This window comes from Athene cunicularia (assembly GCF_003259725.1).
Source record: "Athene cunicularia isolate RWA chromosome 1 unlocalized genomic scaffold, athCun1 chr1_part1, whole genome shotgun sequence".
NCBI lineage: Eukaryota > Metazoa > Chordata > Aves > Strigiformes > Strigidae > Athene > Athene cunicularia.
In genome coordinates, this window is record NW_020799091.1 from 97,980,210 (window position 1) to 98,000,756 (window position 20,547).

General features: G+C 42.8%; 1 protein-coding gene across 1 annotated transcript in view; it reads left to right on the forward strand.

Annotated features, from left to right (window-relative positions):
- Nucleotides 1–8,741, forward strand: part of RUNX1 (runt related transcription factor 1) — a 69,397-nt gene extending 60,656 nt beyond the window's left edge. Inside the window, exons 5-6 of the mRNA XM_026846541.1 lie at nucleotides 4,023–4,184; nucleotides 7,733–8,741. Of these exons, the coding sequence (XP_026702342.1) occupies nucleotides 4,023–4,184; nucleotides 7,733–8,226 (656 nt within the window). The 3' untranslated portion in view covers nucleotides 8,227–8,741. The remainder of the gene's footprint in view (nucleotides 1–4,022; nucleotides 4,185–7,732) is intronic.
- The last annotated feature ends 11,806 nt before the right edge of the window (nucleotides 8,742–20,547 follow it).

A 20,547-nucleotide genomic window follows, 5' to 3' on the forward strand; every position in this document is an offset into this window, starting at 1 on the left:
GGCTGTGGGCCGCGGCGGGCCTTACCGGCTCCTGCCAGGCCTCCGCTGCCACCTACCGATGCGCGGCCGCCCCGGCACCGCTCGGGCCCCGCCGCCTCCCGACGGTCAGGCTCTTCATTTTTCCACAGCGAAAATGGCTGGGAAAATGCTAAATACTAGGACCAGAGGGAGCGGCGTGCAGAGGGGAGGCCGCTTTGCTTTGGTTTGTTTTTTTTTTCTCTGTTCGCCGAGCCTTTCACCGAAGCTTGTTTCGTTAAACTATTAAACATTAAGCAACATTTGTACAGCTTAATTACAACTTTTTAAAACAAGCCGAACACAACCTTTTTTTGCGGCAATAAAACATGACGAGGCATGAAAGATGGTTCAGTACTTTCGGCTTAATAGCTTGTTAGGCATGAGGCGAGAGGCCGAGAGCTCGTGACTACGCAGCAAGGTGTGAATTATTGCACCATAATTCTCGCCCTGGAGTGGTTTATTGCAATTAATAACTGTTTTCATGTTTTAAATACATTTTCTCACACCGTAAAAAGCAGAAATGGAAAGTACTTGCTAATGGGAGAAATACAGGGAGGATTGGGCACAGATCACCAGCTGGAGCAACTTCCCTGGTTTCATGCTATTTTGATCTGCTTTTAAATGATTTTGGAATCCTGTTTGGCTTTAAAACCGTGTGGACCCAAAGCCCTGTTATTCCCCGTTGTGGAAGGAGCTCTCCCTGCAAATCTCCTCACAGATATTCTGAGTTGGGAAGCAACTCCCATTTATTTGCAGCATATTTTGACCAAATTAACTTCAGCCACACAAAGCCACATATTCAGTTCCCCATGCCAAGCTACTAACTTCTGAGATGTGCATCTCCTTATTTTGAAAGCAGAAAAGAGATGGATTTGGAAAAAGTTTGTTGCCTTTTTGTGTAGCCTAGTCCTGTGGCAAATTTGAACCCATTCCAGTTTAATTTCAGGTAACCTGAAAGTTGAAGAAAAGCAGCTATCACAAAAATAAAATGCTGTTTGAGGCCCCTGATCCAGATCCTACTGAAGCTGCTGGAAATGCAAACATTGTCTTTACTGGGAGCTGAGTCTGCCTCTTGATATTGAAATGGTGCCATAAAAATGCTATCACAGTGGTACTTTTCTCCACTTGTTATTAAAAAACTGCGAAGGTGATGCCTGGGGTTAGTCAGCACAACCTTCTTTAATATGTGTATATAATATAATGCGCTATATTAACATCGCTGAATAGATTGCAACTTGTTAACCAGTCTGATGTCAAAAAGCCAATCTTTAAGAGCAAATACGGGGATTGGGAATGCAGGTACCAAGATGGAAAATTGATCGGTAGTTTGAACTTTCACTTAAGAAAGACTTAATGGGATGAGGAGATTAATAATGGGGGTCTCTCAGGCTGTCTGTCACTGTTTCAAGTACCCCAGAGGTCAGTAATAACAGCAAATGGATAAGGAGGTCAGATACCTCGGTAATCTTTTTCTGGATGTTACTAGACACATACTTGGTCCATTATCTGCTTTCCAGACAGGCCAGAGCCACAAAGCTAATTCTAATAGCACTAAAAGAAAGAAACCATATTTCAGTTTAGTCTTGTCAGTGTTTAGTAAACCCGTGACAAAGTCTTGATTTCTCTTCTGCAGCTGTGGTAGCTACTGTGCCTTTTTCTACATCTTCTTACTGTTGTTCATACAGCACTTGGGGCTGTTTTCATGGACCAGGATCCCATGCGTGCTGGGCAAGGTACAGGACAGAACCACATCTCGTGCTGAAGAGCCAGCAATGTAGGAAACAGGAGAAAAGTGGTAGACAGAGCTGCCCCACCACACAGTAACAGTTAGTAACAGGAGAAAATAGACAGTACGTTCTCTCCTTTCAGCCTGAAATACAAGGATGGGTGGCAGCACCCCCCTCACACATACCCAGATCGCTCTGAAGGGCCTTCCTTCTTCTCTGCAGTACTAAGGCCTAAGGACAGAGCACCTGAAAGCTGGTGATAAAACACTCCCAGTCAAAGGGGTTCAGTGGCTTCTGCAGTGAGTGTTGACCAGAGCTCTTGTAAGAGAGGTGACAGAGGGGAGGCTCTGCCACCTGTGGCATCAGCCTCAAGAAAGCACACGGAGGGGTCCCCAGGCAGAAGAAATAGCCAAGGGGGTTTCTACCCCTGGGCTGGGATCCTTCCAGCACATGTATCATGATTCTAGCACTCGGCCGCATTGCTGAACCAAAATCAGTGAGACTGCATGCTGAAATAAGGGAGCAATGATTTAATTAACCATGTTTTAGAACTGAAACACAGTGTTGTACCATTACAACACCTGCTTTGTCGATGCTTTGTGGTATTTATCCTAATGTTACCCCTGGAGACTGAATTCCCTCATCTGTCTCCCTGTCATCTTTAATAAACACTGACCATACATTAACAATGGGATGATGTTGTAATTCAGAATAAGGCAGGCTTTGTGCCTATGTCTTTTTGTTTGTTTCTACTGAAGTCCATTTAATGCAATTGGATGTTGCTTTTAAAACAGCATGAGTCAACTGAATTTCTTTTTAAGGAAGCCTGCCTGAAAAAAAAAAAAATTAAATATTAATAATATCTGAATTTGAATATGTTACTCAGCATAAAAGTCTTTACAGGACTTCAGCTTACTCTGCAAGTGACTTCACTAGTTATTTTTTAAAAGTTTGGAGTTTTGTATAAACCTTTCTTTCTAAACAGATGAAACAAACAAAATGCAAAACTCATCTCTATAAAGCACAACAAAATAATAATTTCCAGATGGTCTTTCTGATGAAAGATCAAAGTCCTTCATCTCAGACTTAGGAAATTTCCCTTCCATGCTGATCAGTTTTATCTGAATGCAGTTCATTCAACATTCACTTTTTTTCAAAAAGGCAATTAGCTAGATGAAGCTGCAGGAGAATGCTCTTAGGGCTGAAGAAAATATAAAAGTTTTCACTAGAAATAGTAAAAAAATTTCTGGGTAGGTAAGGGGGGGAGGAACATTTTTCGCTTTTATTTGTACAAAAGTTAGACATTTTCTATACACACTGAAAATGCCAGCTTCGTATACAAAGATGAAATAAGCAGAAAGAGTTGTTTCTGCATTGGTGCAACTGATTTGGACAAACTCCCTGCTGTGCATCTCTGATTTCAAACGTCAGCCAAACTAGTCGTGTGGCTAGACAATACAGGTTAGCGTTTTTCCGTAAATGTTTTATGCATCTGTGCATTTTAAGATTTTGCTTCCAAGAAGCAGCAGTTCCTACAGAAAGCCTGTACTCGTAGGTTGTCTGCATTTTCAGCTTAGCAGTGCCATGGAGTCTGTGTGAGGCTGTTGCTAAGGTTTAAACAATGTTAGTAGATGTACCCATCACTCTGAATTGTATTTCTGTATTTCAGCATATACAAAATAGATGTACAAAACACATGTTCATTTCATTAAGCCTGGGATTTTCAAAAGAAGTCAAATTCCCCAATTCTATTCATTCACTCAGGAGTCTGCCTTCTGGAGGACAAAAGTTTCACTCTTCATCTCTGTCTCTCACACACACACACACTTTCATCTTGTTTTTCTCTCACTACTTGCACAGTTGCACAGAAACACTCACAGTTCAGATTTTTGTCTCCTGGGTGCCATGCAAGACAGGTCTTTTTTGGCTAAAAGGGCTGCAAATACACAGCCCAAAATACTAATGCATCTCAGCAATGAATAGTCTTTCACCTCAGAAGGCTTCATCTGCTTTTCCCTGACCACTTTTCCCTGCCCACCATCAATGTGAAATATCAAAAATCTTCACAAAAAAAGTCAACTGATCAAAAATCACAGATGCACAAATAATATTTTAGAAAGCAATTCATCTGAAGGTTTTTTGACAAAGGGGATTATGGAACTGAAATGTAATTATCTTGGCATTTAAGTTTCTATTTCAACCATGTGGTTTGGTTTACATATTTGATTGCAAAGTTTTATCATTCAAAACACCCTATAGGTCTCTTTTTCATTGCAGACACAAGGCAAGTACAGCCGTCTCCACCATGGTCCTACGACCAGTCCTACCAGTACCTGGGCTCCATTGCCACCCCCTCTGTGCACCCCGCCACGCCAATATCACCCGGCAGGGCTAGCGGCATGACATCCCTCACCGCAGAGCTTTCAAGCCGGCTGTCAAGTAAGTACCTAAAAGTTTGTCCCCCCACACCCAGCCTCACCAAAGCCTTGAGGCTGTCTCCAGTGCAAACAGGTTGCAGCATCCTAGGGTGCTGCCACAGCTTTTCTCCAGTTGCATTGAAGCCTACTGCAGGCCCTCTGAGACAAGCCTTCTCCCAACACTTTGCTTGGATTTGTGCAAAGAGTAAATAAATATGGTCTGGGCCCAACATATATTGTCAAAAAAGACAAAAAAAAAAAAAAAAGAGGAGAGAGTAGCACTTTGCAGATGTATGGAACTATAAAAATAGTTTGGAGTGCTGAAGAGCTATCATATCTGCCAAGAAATAAATGCCACAGATATTTCAGTTCTGTTTCCTTCCCTCACTCTAAATTCAGACCAGAGCACAGCAGGTTATGGGTGGACACACTGACTGCAGAATGGTGGGGTTTGACATTTTAAGTGTTGCACTGGATTGTCTTGTTACATCTTCGTCAAATTGTACTGCAGAGGTTTACAAGCCAACATTAAAATATAGCATTGAAGTGAAAGCTACCCCCCTGGTTTCCACCATACTCAACTGACCATCTGCTGACTCTAACCCACACATATTGAACCAATATGTGTGTGTTCAATAGCAGGAATTTTCTTAAAATGAATGAGAGCCATATAATTCAAATTTGCACAGAGCTTTTTCAAAAACATCTTCTTTGGCCGCACATATTGCTCTCATTTGAATACTCAGGGCTTCTTCTAAGATCAGAGAGAATCACTTGAATATGCTCCAGCCTGTCCTATTGTTGTCATATAGAGTCTGCTTTGAAAGAGTCACAGGGATGATGCCCACCAAAAGTAAATTATGTGTTAGATCTGGGTGCTAATTACATCTTAGAGATAACTGAAAATACAGGAAACCATTCAGAAGAAGAAGAAGAAAAAAAGAAATTTCTTGTTTTAAAAAAGGTCTATAGAAATTCTTATTCTTCACTGACACACTCTTCTTTTAAAAAGAAAAGACTCCTTTTTACTTTTTCCCCTGTGTTTTCCTCCCTTTGCACTCCTTTCCACTGGCAAAATACAGAAACAGAGAAAACAGAGAAAGATGAAAAAAAATCTTCTTCATAGCAACCAAAAAATTTCAAGTAAAACAAAGTATTTCATCAAGTGTTTTACTTAGAAATGTATTTTTTCTTCACAGAATTGTTTGAAAACAATATTTACCAGCTATTTTGCTTTTCAAGTCCTATACAAGGGTTCCTGATGCATGTGTAGTTGTAGATATGTAAATCAAACTGAATGGAGATGTTAGTCGCATTTTACCTTTACCAGTGTTGGCAACTGAAATTGCATTCAAATGAGTGAATGCACTCAGTATTGAAATGCGATTATTTTTTGCGTCACCATAGTGCCCAAATGTTGTCATTGTGTACCCGGGCCTGTGATGCACTGTGTGCGTTATGAGCATCAAAGGCTTCCATGGTGGCTGCCCCTGGGAGTGCAGAGTCTAACAGAAGACAGCCACGTATGTGTGGAGTAACTGCACCCTGTGTTTCTTTTGTGCACATGGTGAGCATGGAGGTAGGGCACCAGCACTAGGGCTTGTTGGTGCTTTTTCTGCCCGAGGTCAAAGCAGTCCAAGCGATTTACCTTGGGACAGGCATAGTTTCTCTGTGACTTGTGAAGGAACCTAGAAGAGCTTAGTTCATATGTCAGCATGCTTTCTTTCCTCTCTTAATTCTGTATATGGGAGCTCATCTCTACACATCTTTATATAGAAACATTAATTCTATATTAAACATCATTCAGTAGTCCCAGACAAGTCCTTCACAATATATTCCCCCCAGTTCCATTACTGTCACACACATGTACTGTCTAAGAAATTCCTCCTTGTCAGAACAAAGAGCAAATCTGAGGGGTTTTTAGGCCCTATCATCTAAAGACACAATGATTCAAAAGAAAAAGCAAAGATATGGGACATACTTGAAACACCTTGACATTAAATCTCATTATTCTGCTTTTTGCCAAAACTGGGCAGAAGAAACCCTCATCTGATAAGTGATGTGTCCAGGCAATTTCAAGGTGTTTGGTTTCTTTCTCAGGAATGAGGTGTGGAAGTGCCATTTAAAATCTGGCAGGTTGTCAGAGGCCACCTTCAATCTTAGCTACTCTGAAGCTCCTGCCATTCCATACCATAGTGTATCCTGCCGTGTTAAATCTAAAGGTGCTGGGGTCTAGGGAAAGGAGATGTGTTCAGGGGTCCCATTAATCTTCCAGGAAAAATAGAAGACAAACTCAAAAAGGAACCATACAACATGCGTCAGAGCTTTTCTAAGAAATTTATAGAAATTCATCAGTGTACTGGCTGTGTTGCTGACGAGCTTTCAGAACTTGGCGCTGGAGTGTGTCTGCTCTAGCTTTAAATCTGGTCAGAGCCAAGAGCTTTGTTTTCCCTCTGCTTCTTCTCATGAGTATTTCCTTCAGCGCACGGCTCCTTTTCTACAGACTCCACGCCTTGTCTGACAGAAGAAGTTGTCTTCTGGAAAGATTTTTTCTTAATTGTTATTGTTGTTATTTTAATCATGCATAGCTGCCAACTCTAGGGACTGACACCTTCCATTAATCTGAGTTATGATGAAGATCCTTCCTAAAGAGGCCATTATCTGCTCCGCTTGTTTAATCCTTGCACACCAGGGAAGGAGACGATGGGACCGGGCATACTTCCACTGATGTCAGCCAAAGTGGAGCAGAATTTGACTGTTGTATAAAATATTTCGCTTAGCAGGATGAGAAAGGCTTCTAGCACACATGAAAGGAGGAAAAAAGGCCAACCCCCAAACACATCATTCTGCTCTAAAAAAGGCAGTACTATTGTTGTCCTTTTTATGTACTCATTAGAGCCAAGATTTTCAGAATTTAGTAACAATTATGTAGACATTATATGAGGACCCAGATTGAAGACCTTAAGTGAACCTGGTTTATCTTGACTTTGGTAGTGTTGAGAGTCAGTGGGGGACTGTGCTCCTAAGTGCTGAGAGCTGGACTGAGCCTGTGTGTGTAAACCCCACCTGTGCACGTTCATGTACCTGAAGAACAATCTCCACTCCAGGGAACTTCCCATTTGAGTTGGAAAATAAAACTGGGTGAAAGGAGAGATGATGCAGAAGATGGACAATTTATATTTAGGTCCCATCAGTGTCCCTGGTGAGTCAGGTGAGGCTGGGCAAGGAGCTTAAGATCTCTGTCCCTCTTCCCCACCCACCCCTTGAGGATGAGGACACACTGGAAATGTAAATAATTGCATGTGCTGTAAGGTATCTCAAAGCAAACACATACAAAACAGGGTGAGAGCTTGGCACTCCTTTTTAATTGCTGCTTTACTGAAATTAATCCAAAACATCCAGATCTACGAGCATTACAATGACTGCGTTAGAGAGCAGGTAAGGGATAGCTCTGTTCTGGCAGCTTTGGTTAACCACAGACCAGCATTTGGATGTTGGTTATTGCCTCGAACAGGTGAACCTCCATTCTGTGTGCTCAACAGTTCTCTGTCTCCCTTCTCCACCACCCAGGTGCTTCTGACTTAACTGCGTTCAGTGACCCTCGGGTGGGAATCGACCGCTCCTTCTCCGCGCTCCCCTCCATCTCCGACCCTCGGATGCACTACCCAGGAGCATTTACCTACACGCCGACGCCCGTCAGTTCAGGGATAGGAATTGGTATGTCTGCCATGTCCACAGCCACAAGATACCACACTTACCTCCCGCCTCCCTACCCTGGCTCGTCGCAGGCCCAGGGCAGCCCGTTTCAGACCACCTCACCCTCCTACCACCTCTACTACGGAACCTCCGCTGGCTCCTATCAGTTCTCCATGATCTCAGGGGGGGACCGGTCCCCCCCACGCATCCACCCTCCCTGCACCAATGCCTCCACGGGATCGACGCTCCTCAACCCCAATCTCCCCAACCAAAGCGATGTGGTTGAGGCAGAAGGGAGCCACAGCAACTCCCCCACTAACATGGCGACCACAGCAAGGCTAGAGGAAGCGGTGTGGCGACCATACTGAATGAATTTTAAGTAGTTATGGGTCAGGACTAACATGCTTTCCATTTCCCAGTGCCCATAGGTATCCCATAAACACCCATCTTGCTTATGGGCCCTGCCATGTTCATACATCACTTTCAGAAGCAAACCCTCCAGAAGTCAGCAATCCCAGGAGTGGTGGCGTGTATTAGCCAGCCACTGGTGAAGCGACGTCACTCCAGCAAAGCATCCCTCACGGTGGGCTGAGCTTCTGGAAAGGAGCATACCTGAGTTGGTGGTCCGGAGGTAGTGAGGGTGGGTAGAAAGGTACCCAGTCTGTTTCCAGGCCTGTGGCTTTCTAATGTTCCTGGGCTTGAAGGTCTCCACAGCCCTAAAGAGAGTTTCGGTTCACTTCTATTTTTAAGACTGAAAACCCAAAAAATCTTAGTGAGTTTACTGCATCTTATGGACATTAGCTGTAAGGAAGTATAGGAAGATTCCCAGAGGGAAACTGTGAACGCTTCTGTTTTAGCAATGCTGTGAATGAGAGGTTTTATATGTTGGACTTAATTCTTTCTTTTTTTTTTTTTTTTTTTTTTTTTTATATGGAATTTTTTATTGCTGGGGTTTTTTGTTTTGTTTTGGGTTTGTTTTTTTGTTTGTCTGTTTTTTAGGATGCAGCTCATCCTGCTTTGCATCTAATTTGTTTTATTTCTCTTGGCACCTTACAAATTGAAAAAAAAAAAGATTTTGCTCTTTTTTTGTTTTAATCATGCTTGCTTCTTTCTTGCTTTGTCAACTGAAAGAATCAGCTCCTTTTTCAATGAGTTAATTTAACTTTTTTCTCTTGGACTTTTTTTTTAATACAACGGCTACAGCCTTGGGTCATTTTCAACTACTGTACTACTTTGATGATTTCATTGATATTTATGCTTGATATTTAGACTTTTTCTTATTTGTTGATACTATTATTATTTAAGTATGCCTATATTAAAAAAGATCAGCAATTGCCTTTTTTGGTAGCAGCCAAAGTCAAATTTATCACATTGAAAAAGGCTGGAATAACGATGGGTAAAGTGACCTCCTAATTACCTAGAAATATTGTTTACAATTATCTCACTCTCATTTTACTCAGCTAACTGGGCTCAGATTCTCAAAGGCATTTAGGTGCCCAACTCCCACTGAAATGATTTAGGCACCAAAATCCCTGTGAATTTCTGGGCCTTCCCACCCAGTGGAGTCATCTCTACCTACTTGTTCCTCATTATTCCTTCATCACCATGGTGACCCTCAGGATCAGTAATCAGGATGTACATATTTCATAAGGCAAACTCAATATTCCCTAACTAAATACATCCCCATATGACCCCATTCTGCTCCTGAGCTTGCCTGGACTTCCTAACAGCAGCGGTGGAGGCCTCCTAGTCTTTCAAAGTGAAAGCCAACACGCAGTTAGCATGGCAAGGGTGAAGTCCTGGCTCTGATGGAGTTGGTGTGAGATTTACTCCCAGCTCAGCAGAGCCAAGGTTACTGCGCAGTACAAAAGCCACGTTCCAGTGTGCTGGAAAATAGATCAGTTCATGCACCACGAAATAACTTGCACTGAACAGGGTTGTCAAGCTCATCTGGAAAGCAGGCTAGCAAAGAGGGGGCCTTAACAGTTCTTCTGTCACCATCTTCTGAGGGAAGAGGAAGCGTATGCAAAACTGGTGCATACAATATTCTGTCCTGTAGCAAATATGCAAGGCTTATACTAACAGCATGGTTAATATAGAGTCGTCATCGTTGCCCATCGTTACAGCACAAACATATCAGATGTCACTGTAAAGTTTATGGCACTATTTTATTTGAGGGTTTGGTCTGAATGCAGTTGTTGTACTACTCATTAATTACAAACTGCTGATGTTGACACGTGTGCGTTCCAAATTAGCTGATTATTATTTAATGTACCTCTTAAATGAGTGAAACAATTGCAGGTCAACTCAGAGAGTATTTGAAAGCAGGACTTCAGATCAGTGTTTGATGTTTAAAAAAAATTAAAAGGATTCAAATTAAAAAGATCCTTGGCTGCAGGCAGCAAAACAGCTGGACTTATTTAAAACCATTTGTTTTTCAAGTTTTCTTTTTTTTTTTTTAATATGATTTTGCTTCTTTGTTTAAGTCAGATGCAGTAGCACTTTGGTATTGAAAAGTTACAAATTGAAGAATTTACATTGTCAATAAGGTCATTTTTGTGCAGAAAATAGGGAGTGTTTCAAGAGATCTCAGCAAAAGTTCCAAATGTTTCTGTTAAAATACATGCGTGGCCTTGTGCTTTTCATTTAGTGTAATATTCTTTGTAATTTTCTAGAGTGTGCTCTGAACAAAAAAGGCAGAAAACATCAAAATTACATCAGAACATTTAAAAATATATTTTGGAAGTATGGAGACCTTGCTGAATACAGAAATACAGAGACCCTACCTGTTGTGACATTTACATAGTTGGAATCTCACCTCTTCAGTAGCCTAAAAAAAAGTCCTTCATCACTAAACAATAGCTCTGTTGCAGAATCCATCTTACACATTCTCTGTCATCGTGCAATTAAAAATCATCATTTACTACAGTTCTCACATCTGCCTTGTGACTGGACCACCCAAGTGCATAGTACTGCAACGTGAACCCCGAAGTGAGGGAAGGGAGAGGACCTCAGAGGAGCCGGATGCCTCACCGCAGAGGGCAGGGCTGCTGTGGCCGGGTGACTTCAGCCTCGTGGCAGAAGTGAGGTTGATGTGGTTAATACGTTCCCAGGGCTGTCTGTCGCCACAGCCTGCTTTCTGCTAAAGCCCTTTGCCCCTTTTAGCCTGTAGTATTGTACAAGATCAGGGATTCAGAAGAATGGGGAGTTGGCATCTCTCAGCCTGGAGATTAGACCCTACACTGAACATTTCTTGTATCTACACATCTACTTTCTCCACACTTGTCGTAAAGGTGAAGCTTAATTTTACTCTCCCTGGTGTGAACAGGCTGAGAAGTTTCAGAACTGGTCACACACTCATCCTGTGTCCTTACTGGCACATCACAAAACCCTGGGATTGCCCAGTGTCTCAGTTGAGATAATTGCCAGCAACTGAACTTCTGAGTCTAACCTCCCTTTGCATGTCAAGCACAGCACAAAGCAGCACCCTCATTACAGAGGAAAAATTAAGTTTGTTATCCCCCCAATTAGTCTGTTTAATCACTGTGGGTTTCACAGTTTACCCAAATTTATATTTTTGTAGCCATCCCGTGTCCCACTAAGGACAGCAAAGATCTTCAAGGCTGTAAAAATGCACTCATGTTGTTGCTCTTGTATCTTAAGAGCACTTAGCAGGCAAAAAGAGGACATTTGGATAAAACATTTCCCCCATTCACCCATCTCCAAATTATAGTATATAAGTATATATTTTTATATATATTATATATATATATATTTATGTAGTTTTATCATCCTGGTAGCTGAAAGGAATCAAAAAAGAATTATTGTGCTTCTGTTCACAAGTTGCAGTCAGCAGAGTGCCTTAGATACCTTTCTATACCGAAACAGTCAATGGCAGTCCTTACTATCGGCTTGTGTGATCCTTTCACAAGACACAACTCACTGTCCAGATGCAGCTGTATCAAACAACTTGAAAGTAAAACACAGGGCCCAGCTCTTATGTGCTCTGAGGCCCATTACTTTGCTTTCAAACAACATTTATGCTCACTTCAAGAGCTCCTGCTACTCTTCAGGGTGAGGTACAGAAGCAAGGGGGAGGTGGATGCAGAGTGCATCCCTGCTATGAAGGATCTGATTTATAGAATTATGCCAAATTATCCGCTGGAAAGGAGAAAAACCCTTTCCTCCAAATGGCCCACAGTCTTTGTCAGAGTGTTCCGAATTGCCTGCACTCTTGAAACATTCATTACTGCTTTCTGGGTGACCTTTTCCATTGGTGTATTTGAAGATTCAGGAGAAGTGGATCATTTTTCTATTTGAGCAAAACACTTGCTTGTTTTCCTGCATCATAACAGTTTTGTATTTTATTTTTGTTAACCTTGCTTGGTCAGTACCGATCACTTGGCATTTTTCTCCTTGTCCTAAAAGGGTTGCATCAACAGAGTTACTTGTATTTATGTCTGTAAATAGATTTCAAAAGCTTCATAGCAAAATATTTAGTGCTTGTAATTACTCTGCGTTTTTTTCATTTTTCTGTGTTTTTAATGAACTTACCTTTGTGTTTGCTTAAATACTGTAGTGAGACTTATTTCTTTCCGAATTAGTTATTTTAGGCTTCAAGATTAACTACATTTATTCACTTTTGTAAACAGTTATAGCATGGTCTCTATTCAACATTCTTCACTTTTTTGTGGTAGGGGAGAAATGAATGTGCAAAAATCTGTGGGTTATTTGTGGTGTTCTGGGTTTGACAGTCACATCTTTAAAACAAAAACTAAACTTTCAGTCTGAGGTGGCTGTATGGCAAGTCTGAGGGGAGGACACAGCGGGAGACGCACTCCTATCAGAATAGCATCAAAGTGTATTTGTTCAGCATTTACTGGCTATGTTTACAAAACAGATGCTGCAGCATCACCCAACAGTCACATTTTGCCTTGGCACTGTCATGCTGAACATTTCCAGAGGGGGAAACTACCAGGTTCTGGAAGTTTGGGGTTTTTTTGTTTTTGATTGCAGGGGATTTTTCTTTGAGGGGGGGCGGGAGGGCAGGGGGGGGACGCTGTTTTTTGGAACCAGATAGGAAAAGAGAATAGAGTAGATTTTTCCCCCACTACAGGAAGTCTCTAGATACCACGTCAGAGTAGACTCTTGCTGTACATAGGGATGGCTGTGTCCAGCGCCACAGGAGAATTCATTACAACTAGCACACAGAGCAGCTGGACTGCTGCGTTAGTTCTAATGAAGACTTTCTTTCTTTCCTTCTTTCTTTCTTTGTACCACAGTTTCCTCTGTAAATTCAGTATCATAATTAGTGTGAATGACAAATAAAATGTTTGACAAGTATGCACAATGGCCTGGTACGTTCTTTCATCAGGGAGAAAACAATCCTCTCAGAGAAAAAGTAACAATCAGAGAAAGGGTATTGACTGTGTATCACTCACAACATCAAAAATATGTCTCCATACTTTTACTGTTTTCTTTCATTTTTAACAAAAAAAGGCATTTTCCTGCTGCGGAGTGACCTGGCAAAAGGCATGCAATCCAATAGGACCATCAAAATAGGACTGAAATGAGACTCTGCAGATACAGAAGCCTAGTAATTGTATTATATCTCAGGATTCTTGATTGAGTTTCAATACTTCAAGGTCATCTACAGCTCTTATTTTTCTCCCTTAGTCTTTTCTTTCTTGGATTGGATCCTTTTTGATATTGATGAGTTCAACCTTAATTCAGGAGCACCAAACCAGATAGTTTGAGGTCATACTACTTATGAGATACGTTGGTTGTTTTTAAATAAATAATGAAACAGCAGTGTTAATGAAACATTAATATGGGGGAACCAAGCTTTCAAAATGAGGAAAAAACCCAGAGTCAATATTAAAAGTTCAATCTGAAAGCCCCTGTATCTATGCATATATATATGTAATCTTCTAATATTGGCCCTACACAACATATTGCATTATATTAAAGAAGCTTTCAGTAGTATCCTTCTACACAATAATGTATATATACAAAGGTTAACTTTTATCTACTACTCTCAGTGAAGTGAAAAACAAGCTACAAAACAATTAAAAGGTGGGGTTTTTCTGACAACTTGTCAGGTAGCACCCCATCTCTCAAATGATAATTCATATTATCTTTTTTAAATTAGGGTCAAGACACTAAGAGAAAACAGTTTCTGAATTCCAGATACCTCCTTAATGGTCAGAAATGCTAACACAAACCTCTGACGTTGTTACTGGTTACCCTGCTCAGTATGACCATCTGACATTTCTTTCTGGCACAATCCCATGTTCTCCTAACAATATTGCACTTATATTTTTGCAAGGGTCTACCCTACAGATTCTTCTTCTTATTCTGTGAAACCCAAGAGCACTTCTTTAGAGAAGGATGATGAAGTAGAGCACAGATTTATTTTGTTTCTTACTTTAACACAACAGGAAAAGAAGCTACAAATAGCAACAGTCAAAACAAAAAAATACTGCACTGAAGGGCATCTCAACAGAAATTTTTGTTGCTTGATTTTAAAGACTATGTAGAGGATGTAGCAGCAGAGTTCTCATTTTGTGCGAAAGGGTAAGGCGTCAGACTGCCATGGCCATTTTAACCAGGTGCACATACCCCACTGCCACTGAGGCTGCCTGCCCTTGTGAGAAAGGCTGCGTCTTTCTTACTTGACAGCAGCAGCTGAGGCGTTTGTGCAGGCCAGTTGGACTGAGACAAGTCCGTCCTAGCCCCAAGCCCACCACCAGCTTTCACAGTGGTTATACCATTCCAGATCAGTGGCACCCGGTTTCTGCAGGGTGCACGAAGGAAGCAAGGGAAGCTGCCCTCTCCCGCCCCTCTGCCTTCCACCCTGCCCAGGGCAGCTGGCAAAGGGTGGGGGGAGCTGAGAGATTGCTCAGGAGCAGGCAGTGCGCAGTCAGGGCAGCCCTCTGGGATCCCTGGGCACACAAGGTGGCCCTGTCATGACTGTTTTGGCAGCTGAAAAAGGCCAGGTCAATCCCCCTCTTCTGGCTGCTTGAGGGGGGGAAGAGGAAAGGGCAAAGAAGGTGACAAAGACTAAGGCTGGAGGGTGCTGTTTGTGAGAGGAGGGGCTGGCAAGGGCGAACGCAAAAGGTTGTTGACTTGTTGCACCTCACACCCTGACTGACAGCTTTTAATGACGTTTAATTATAAAGGCCATTGTCATGGGTGTTCTCCCACACTGCTTTGTTTGACTTGTGCAATGAGGAAACAGCCGTAAGCCAGGCTCCAGAGCAAAAGCTGCTTATTAAATACTATCAGCCCGCAAGGCACCGTACAGCTCAACACAGCTGTCCTGGGAAGACAACACAGGTGTGTTACCTTCAGTGTACATGGCTTTTTCCCCCTTTTCAGTGGCTTGTCTCACAAGACAAGAGGCTTGGATTACTGGTGCAGGGTACTGTGCCCAAAAGTTATATCCCTTCTTCTGAGCAGGCGTGGGAATGGTCGTTACTGGCACAGCATGTGTGGTCACAGAACGGACAGTAAATTGAATTATCTGCTCTGAAACAGACCTTGTTCACAGCATTCATAGCTTAGAGGCCTACTACCACTGCAACTGCTATGACACTGGAAGACCTTCTAATGGCACTGTGGTTTCCAGACGTGACTAAAATATGACTCAGTCCAGCCCTGTGAATGGGCCAAAAATACAATTTATCCGTGGCCCCATATCTTTTTACAGTTCTGTGCTTTTTACAGTTCTATAAGATTATTTGGGAACATACCTCGACATGACTTTATGCACCCCCTTCTTCTCCCTGTAAGACAGCACCTTTTTCCACTGTTTAACTATGTTGAGGGCTTACATTAACTTTGCCACTGGGATGCCCTGTGGAGCAGAACTTCTAATGTAGGCAGGATCTGAGGGAAGGAATGTCCGAATTACAGCTCATCTCAACTCTTGCCTGCTGGGGGAGGGAGGCACACTGCAGATAAAAGCATGTTTAACCCTGAGGAGAAGGAAAATAAAAGCTCAGAACCTACAGGTCTTCATTGGAATGTCTAGCTACTGAATTAGGAAGCTTGTTTTCTGGTTTTAAGTTACAGGGACACCTAGAAGTCTCCCAGACTGGATTAGTCAGCACGAGTCACTGTCTGGGAATTGTTTGGGTTTGTGAGAGGAGGATAAAACAATTTAGAAAGAAAATCTAATACACAGATTTAAAACATAGCCTGCTTTCAGAGCAGGGAGGGGGTTGGGTCTGATTTGTCGGTTTATAAAATGCTGGTTCCTAAGGGTAGCAAGGCTGTCAAAAGAGAGAGAACCTGTTCCCTGCTGATGCAGAATTGTTTCCTGTAGCATGTACAAAGTGCCTCCAGCTGTTTTCAAATGCCCCAAACACAGGAACATCTGTAGCTTTTCTGGGGAAGCTTAGACAGCAATCATACTATTATCTGCTGCTACGCTTGACACGTCCTGTAAGCAGAGAAGACAGCCTGTATTCAGGGCAGCCTGCAGTTACAGTTCCTCAGGAGGTCTCTGACATCTGGGTGTGCTTCACACGGCCACCGGGTTTATGCCTGCTGGCTGTTTAGTCCCATTTCCCCTGTTTTATCACACCAGAATCCCACAGGACCAAGACCTCCCAGTTCAGAAGGCAGCTCTGTTGCCATCTGCAGGGATACCACAGGTACAAGGTGTGTGCCTGAGCAACACTGAACCCCATGCCACAGAGCCCAGCCCAGGTATTCCAGTGTCCTCTAATACCACCAACCACTCAGCTTTTTTATATGGCCTTCTTCAAAGGAGCCCAGTGGTCAAATGGCACTATGTCTTTGCATTGGTGAGCATCACAGGCATGGAGGTCCTTCAAAATTGGCTGAAAATAGCTATTTTTCACTGAAATAGTACAATCCCTGCATGAAGACCCTGTGGCAAACTTCAACCTTCCTCTCCTAGATGTGTGTGATAGTTGCTCTGAAACAAGGCAATATGGGTTATTTTACACAGAGAACGTTTCCTGTTTCACTTTCACTGTGGAAAACGATAGCTAAATTTGCAGGGGAGCAACTGTCCTCCTTTTCTTTTCCTATTCTGCTCCCTCCTCTAACTCAGGTCTCTGATATTTCTCCAGCCTCCTGAAGAACTGGGAGCTCAGTGATGTCAGTCCAAGACATGTAACATTGTGCAGTGTATGATCACAGCCGGTCAAATGCCAGCATGTCCATCCCATGGGCATTATGATTCTGGGGCTGGATGAAAGGACGAACAGTTGTTCTATTTCGGAACAGAAAGTCACATTTCCAAAACTTTCTGCACACGGCAAACATCTGTCCTTGTGATTCTGAAATAATGTTCAGTAGTATCTTTCTGAAAATGCTGAAACCAAAATGATCTTGGTTGCCAAAGGTTGGAGCCTGCCAGCTTAGCTGGGAATCCTGGGCCTTCCAGGATCCTCACTCTGTGGGAAGTAGGCAATGCTGCTGATCGGCAACAACGGTGACATGGTTGGGATGAGTCAGCATGTTGCACCACAGTTTATCAGAAATATTTCTGACCAGTGCCAGGTATGAGTGGCCAAAAGCAAGCTCTTCTTACACAGGCATTTTTGGCTTCTTTTCAGTGCTGTCAGGACCGTGGCTGTGATCCCATGGGCTCACTTGGGTGACCTTGCAGGCCTAAGGTATTAAAAGGGGCAGATATTTTGCCTTGTAGTTCTGCCTTGCCAAATGTGATCCCTTTAGTTTGACTTGATTAGTAAGATCATTTTGTAATGCCCTGTATACTTCTTAACCTCCCTGGGTCTTGAAGCATATCACCTATTGGAAAACATTTGTGTCATTCCTCAGTGTCCTATAGCCAAGCTTGACATTTTCTGCTTTGTAAAGTCTTTCATGTACCTTAATTCTCCTTAAGACATAAAATTTGGGGTTACACTCCTCTTAATTCTCCCGAAGTTTAAGTTAATAAATGAGGAGTGAATCCAGCAAAGCAGAGATGTCTTTTACCCACAAACAGATCATAAGAGACTTTAAAGGCTGGCAGGCTACTCTGTTTCAATAAGTAGCCTATAGCTGAACTGGTATTTGGCTTCAGCTGCTGTCTCCAGAACAAATAACCTGCCAGTGTTCTCCCTCACCCTTAAAGAGGTGGCTTCTTCTCACTGATATTTGCTTGTAACTCTTTCCTCTAAGAAGGTTACATCAGTCCATAGCCAGCAACCAGAGAGGACAGGAAATGGGGAAGGAATGAAAGGAAGAAAATTCATTAAAATCATGAAGCATGATTTGGAAGATAAAACAAGTATATAGTCACTTTGCAAAGCATGTTTATTCTCTGTAAATGTCTCAAGCAATGGTCTTTGGGGCTGTCTTTGTTGCCATGTCTCCATTGCTGTCTGTCTCACAGGAGGTGACTTTCTTTGACTCTCCAATGTCTGCTTATCAGATTTTTAAAGTCTTAAGATGCATCATTCATCCACACCTTGCTGTAGCATATATATAATTGCATGGTATGGTCAAGAAGTTTCCAAGTGTCCATTCAGCCAGTTCCATTGAAGATGAAAAAGGAGTCACTCATTGCTGAGTCCCCTCCTCGGGAGTGGTGAATTTTGCTGCTTCTCAAGGCTTTCAATACAACAGTCTACTGAGACAAGAGTGGGTGGAAGAGAGCGAGCCCTTCAGTCACTCCTTGTGAGGGATATTTTTGTGCTCTCGTTGCAAAAATACCTACAGGCATATTGAGATTTCCCTCCCACAGGAAGCTTGGTGATTTCATTAACACAGCTACATGAAGCAAAAGTGAGCTGTGTTTGGTCTGTCTTTTGAAGGGAGAAAAGGAATGAGTGGGGGGCCAAATATATTCCAAACTTTTAAATAAGTAAGGTAATGTTTCCTCTCTGTTATCCCTCCCACCTGGATTTGCAACTAGGAAAGCAAAAAAAGTTCTAGCAGAAAAAATAAGTTCTGCTAAAGAGAATGAGGTTTTTCACTGTCTGTTACGGAGGTGCAAGAACAGTCCCCAAAGTGGTTTCTCCTTCCAGTGCAGGAAGCTGTAAACGGCTGAAAAAAAGGAAATATTCTGAGGGTTTTTTTCTATCCTTGATAAACCAAACATATATTAGAGCTAAACCATCCTAGGAACTAGGTTCCCCTCTGTGATGCTAATGGCGACAGATGCTGCAAGCAGGAGAACAACCCCATCTTCTCACTGTGATTGTTCAGCATCTCTCATAATTAAATTCCTCAAGTGTCTCTTTTCTCCTTTGTACCACTGCTCACACACACTATGGAGCTTTATGATCCAGTTACTCTCAGTTGCTGGTAATAATCCACCATTAGAAATTAACACAGCTCCCACAAGTTGCTTATCTTCTTGCCAGTTGTTACGATGCTTTACTAAATGTAGGTATTTCTGTACTTTTCCCCCTTTCCTGTCCCTCAGAATGTCTCTCTATTTGTCCAGCTCAGATGTGTTCTTCCATCACCTCTGGTTGGAATCCATCCCTGTGTGGTCTCTCATCAGATGTGTCTCTCTTTCAGATGAGTCCATGGGCCATACAGATACCTATCAGGGGGTAAGCCCCTGCTGCTGCAGCAAGATGTACCCTGTCTTGGGTGCCATTGGTAAATTTAGACATGTTTGCTGGGTGACATATCTTAGCACAGCATGTACTTGACTAAGGATCTGTCCCTGGGTTCTTCACTTGCTGATGGCTGTAGCAAAATCCCTTCCTTCCTGTGCCTCGGTTTCCTCATCTGCAAATGGGTAGTGACATTGACCTTCTTTGTAAAGCACTTTGAGCTCCATTGATGAAAAGGTCTACAGAGAGGAGGTTGTTGTTATTGTTGTCTGCAGTTTAAAAACATGCTCATAAATCATCTTTCAGGGATAGTGAAGCAGGTTTCATTGGCTCTGGAGCTGGGTGACTGAACAGAGAAGAATTTCCTTCTTTGGCATTTTCCCCTAGTTTTAATAACTTTGAACTCTTACTTTAGATCTTGTTTACATTAGGCTGGTTTAGTAACTGTGTGTCTCCCTCCAGCAATTGTCTCCCTCTTCCCCACCTTCCTCAGGTATTTAGTTTAGGTACCAAACATCTGACTCAGGTCTTCCTGGAGATTGGCTGAGCCGGGGTGGATGAAGAAGGAATTATTTTTCCCTGTCGGTGAGTAGAGGGACTTAACGGGGGAAGGAGGCGGAGGCCGGGACTGTCATGGACACGGGCCCTGGGAACATAAAAAATCTAGGCTGTTACCACACCCATTTGGCCACTTGATGAAATGTTAAACACAAACTGTACGGATGGCCTGTGCTAAAAATGTTCAGGTCAGAGAATTGTAATGGTTCTTTCTAAGCTTTACAAGCTGCGATGCCTGCCTTTCGGGGCAGGGAGGGGAAGAGAAGCTTTTTTAAAAGCAGCAGGTCACTCACAGCTAAACTGCTGCTGGTTAGTTACACACGTGCATTTATCACAGCGTGACCCACAGAACTTGACCCCCACCAGGGCCAGCATAGCTGCTTCTTGTTCGGTTTGCCTTTGAGAGGCCCTGACACGCCAAGGGCTCGTTCAGCGCCCGGCCAGAGCTGTCCCGCCAGAGCAGGGCCTCCGTTCCCCAGAAGCTCATCACGGACGCGGGCCCGAGCTGGCACCCCGGGCTCTCGGGGCGGGCGCAGCTCTTGCTGCGAGGGGGAAGCTCCCCGCTGCTCACCCCTGTGG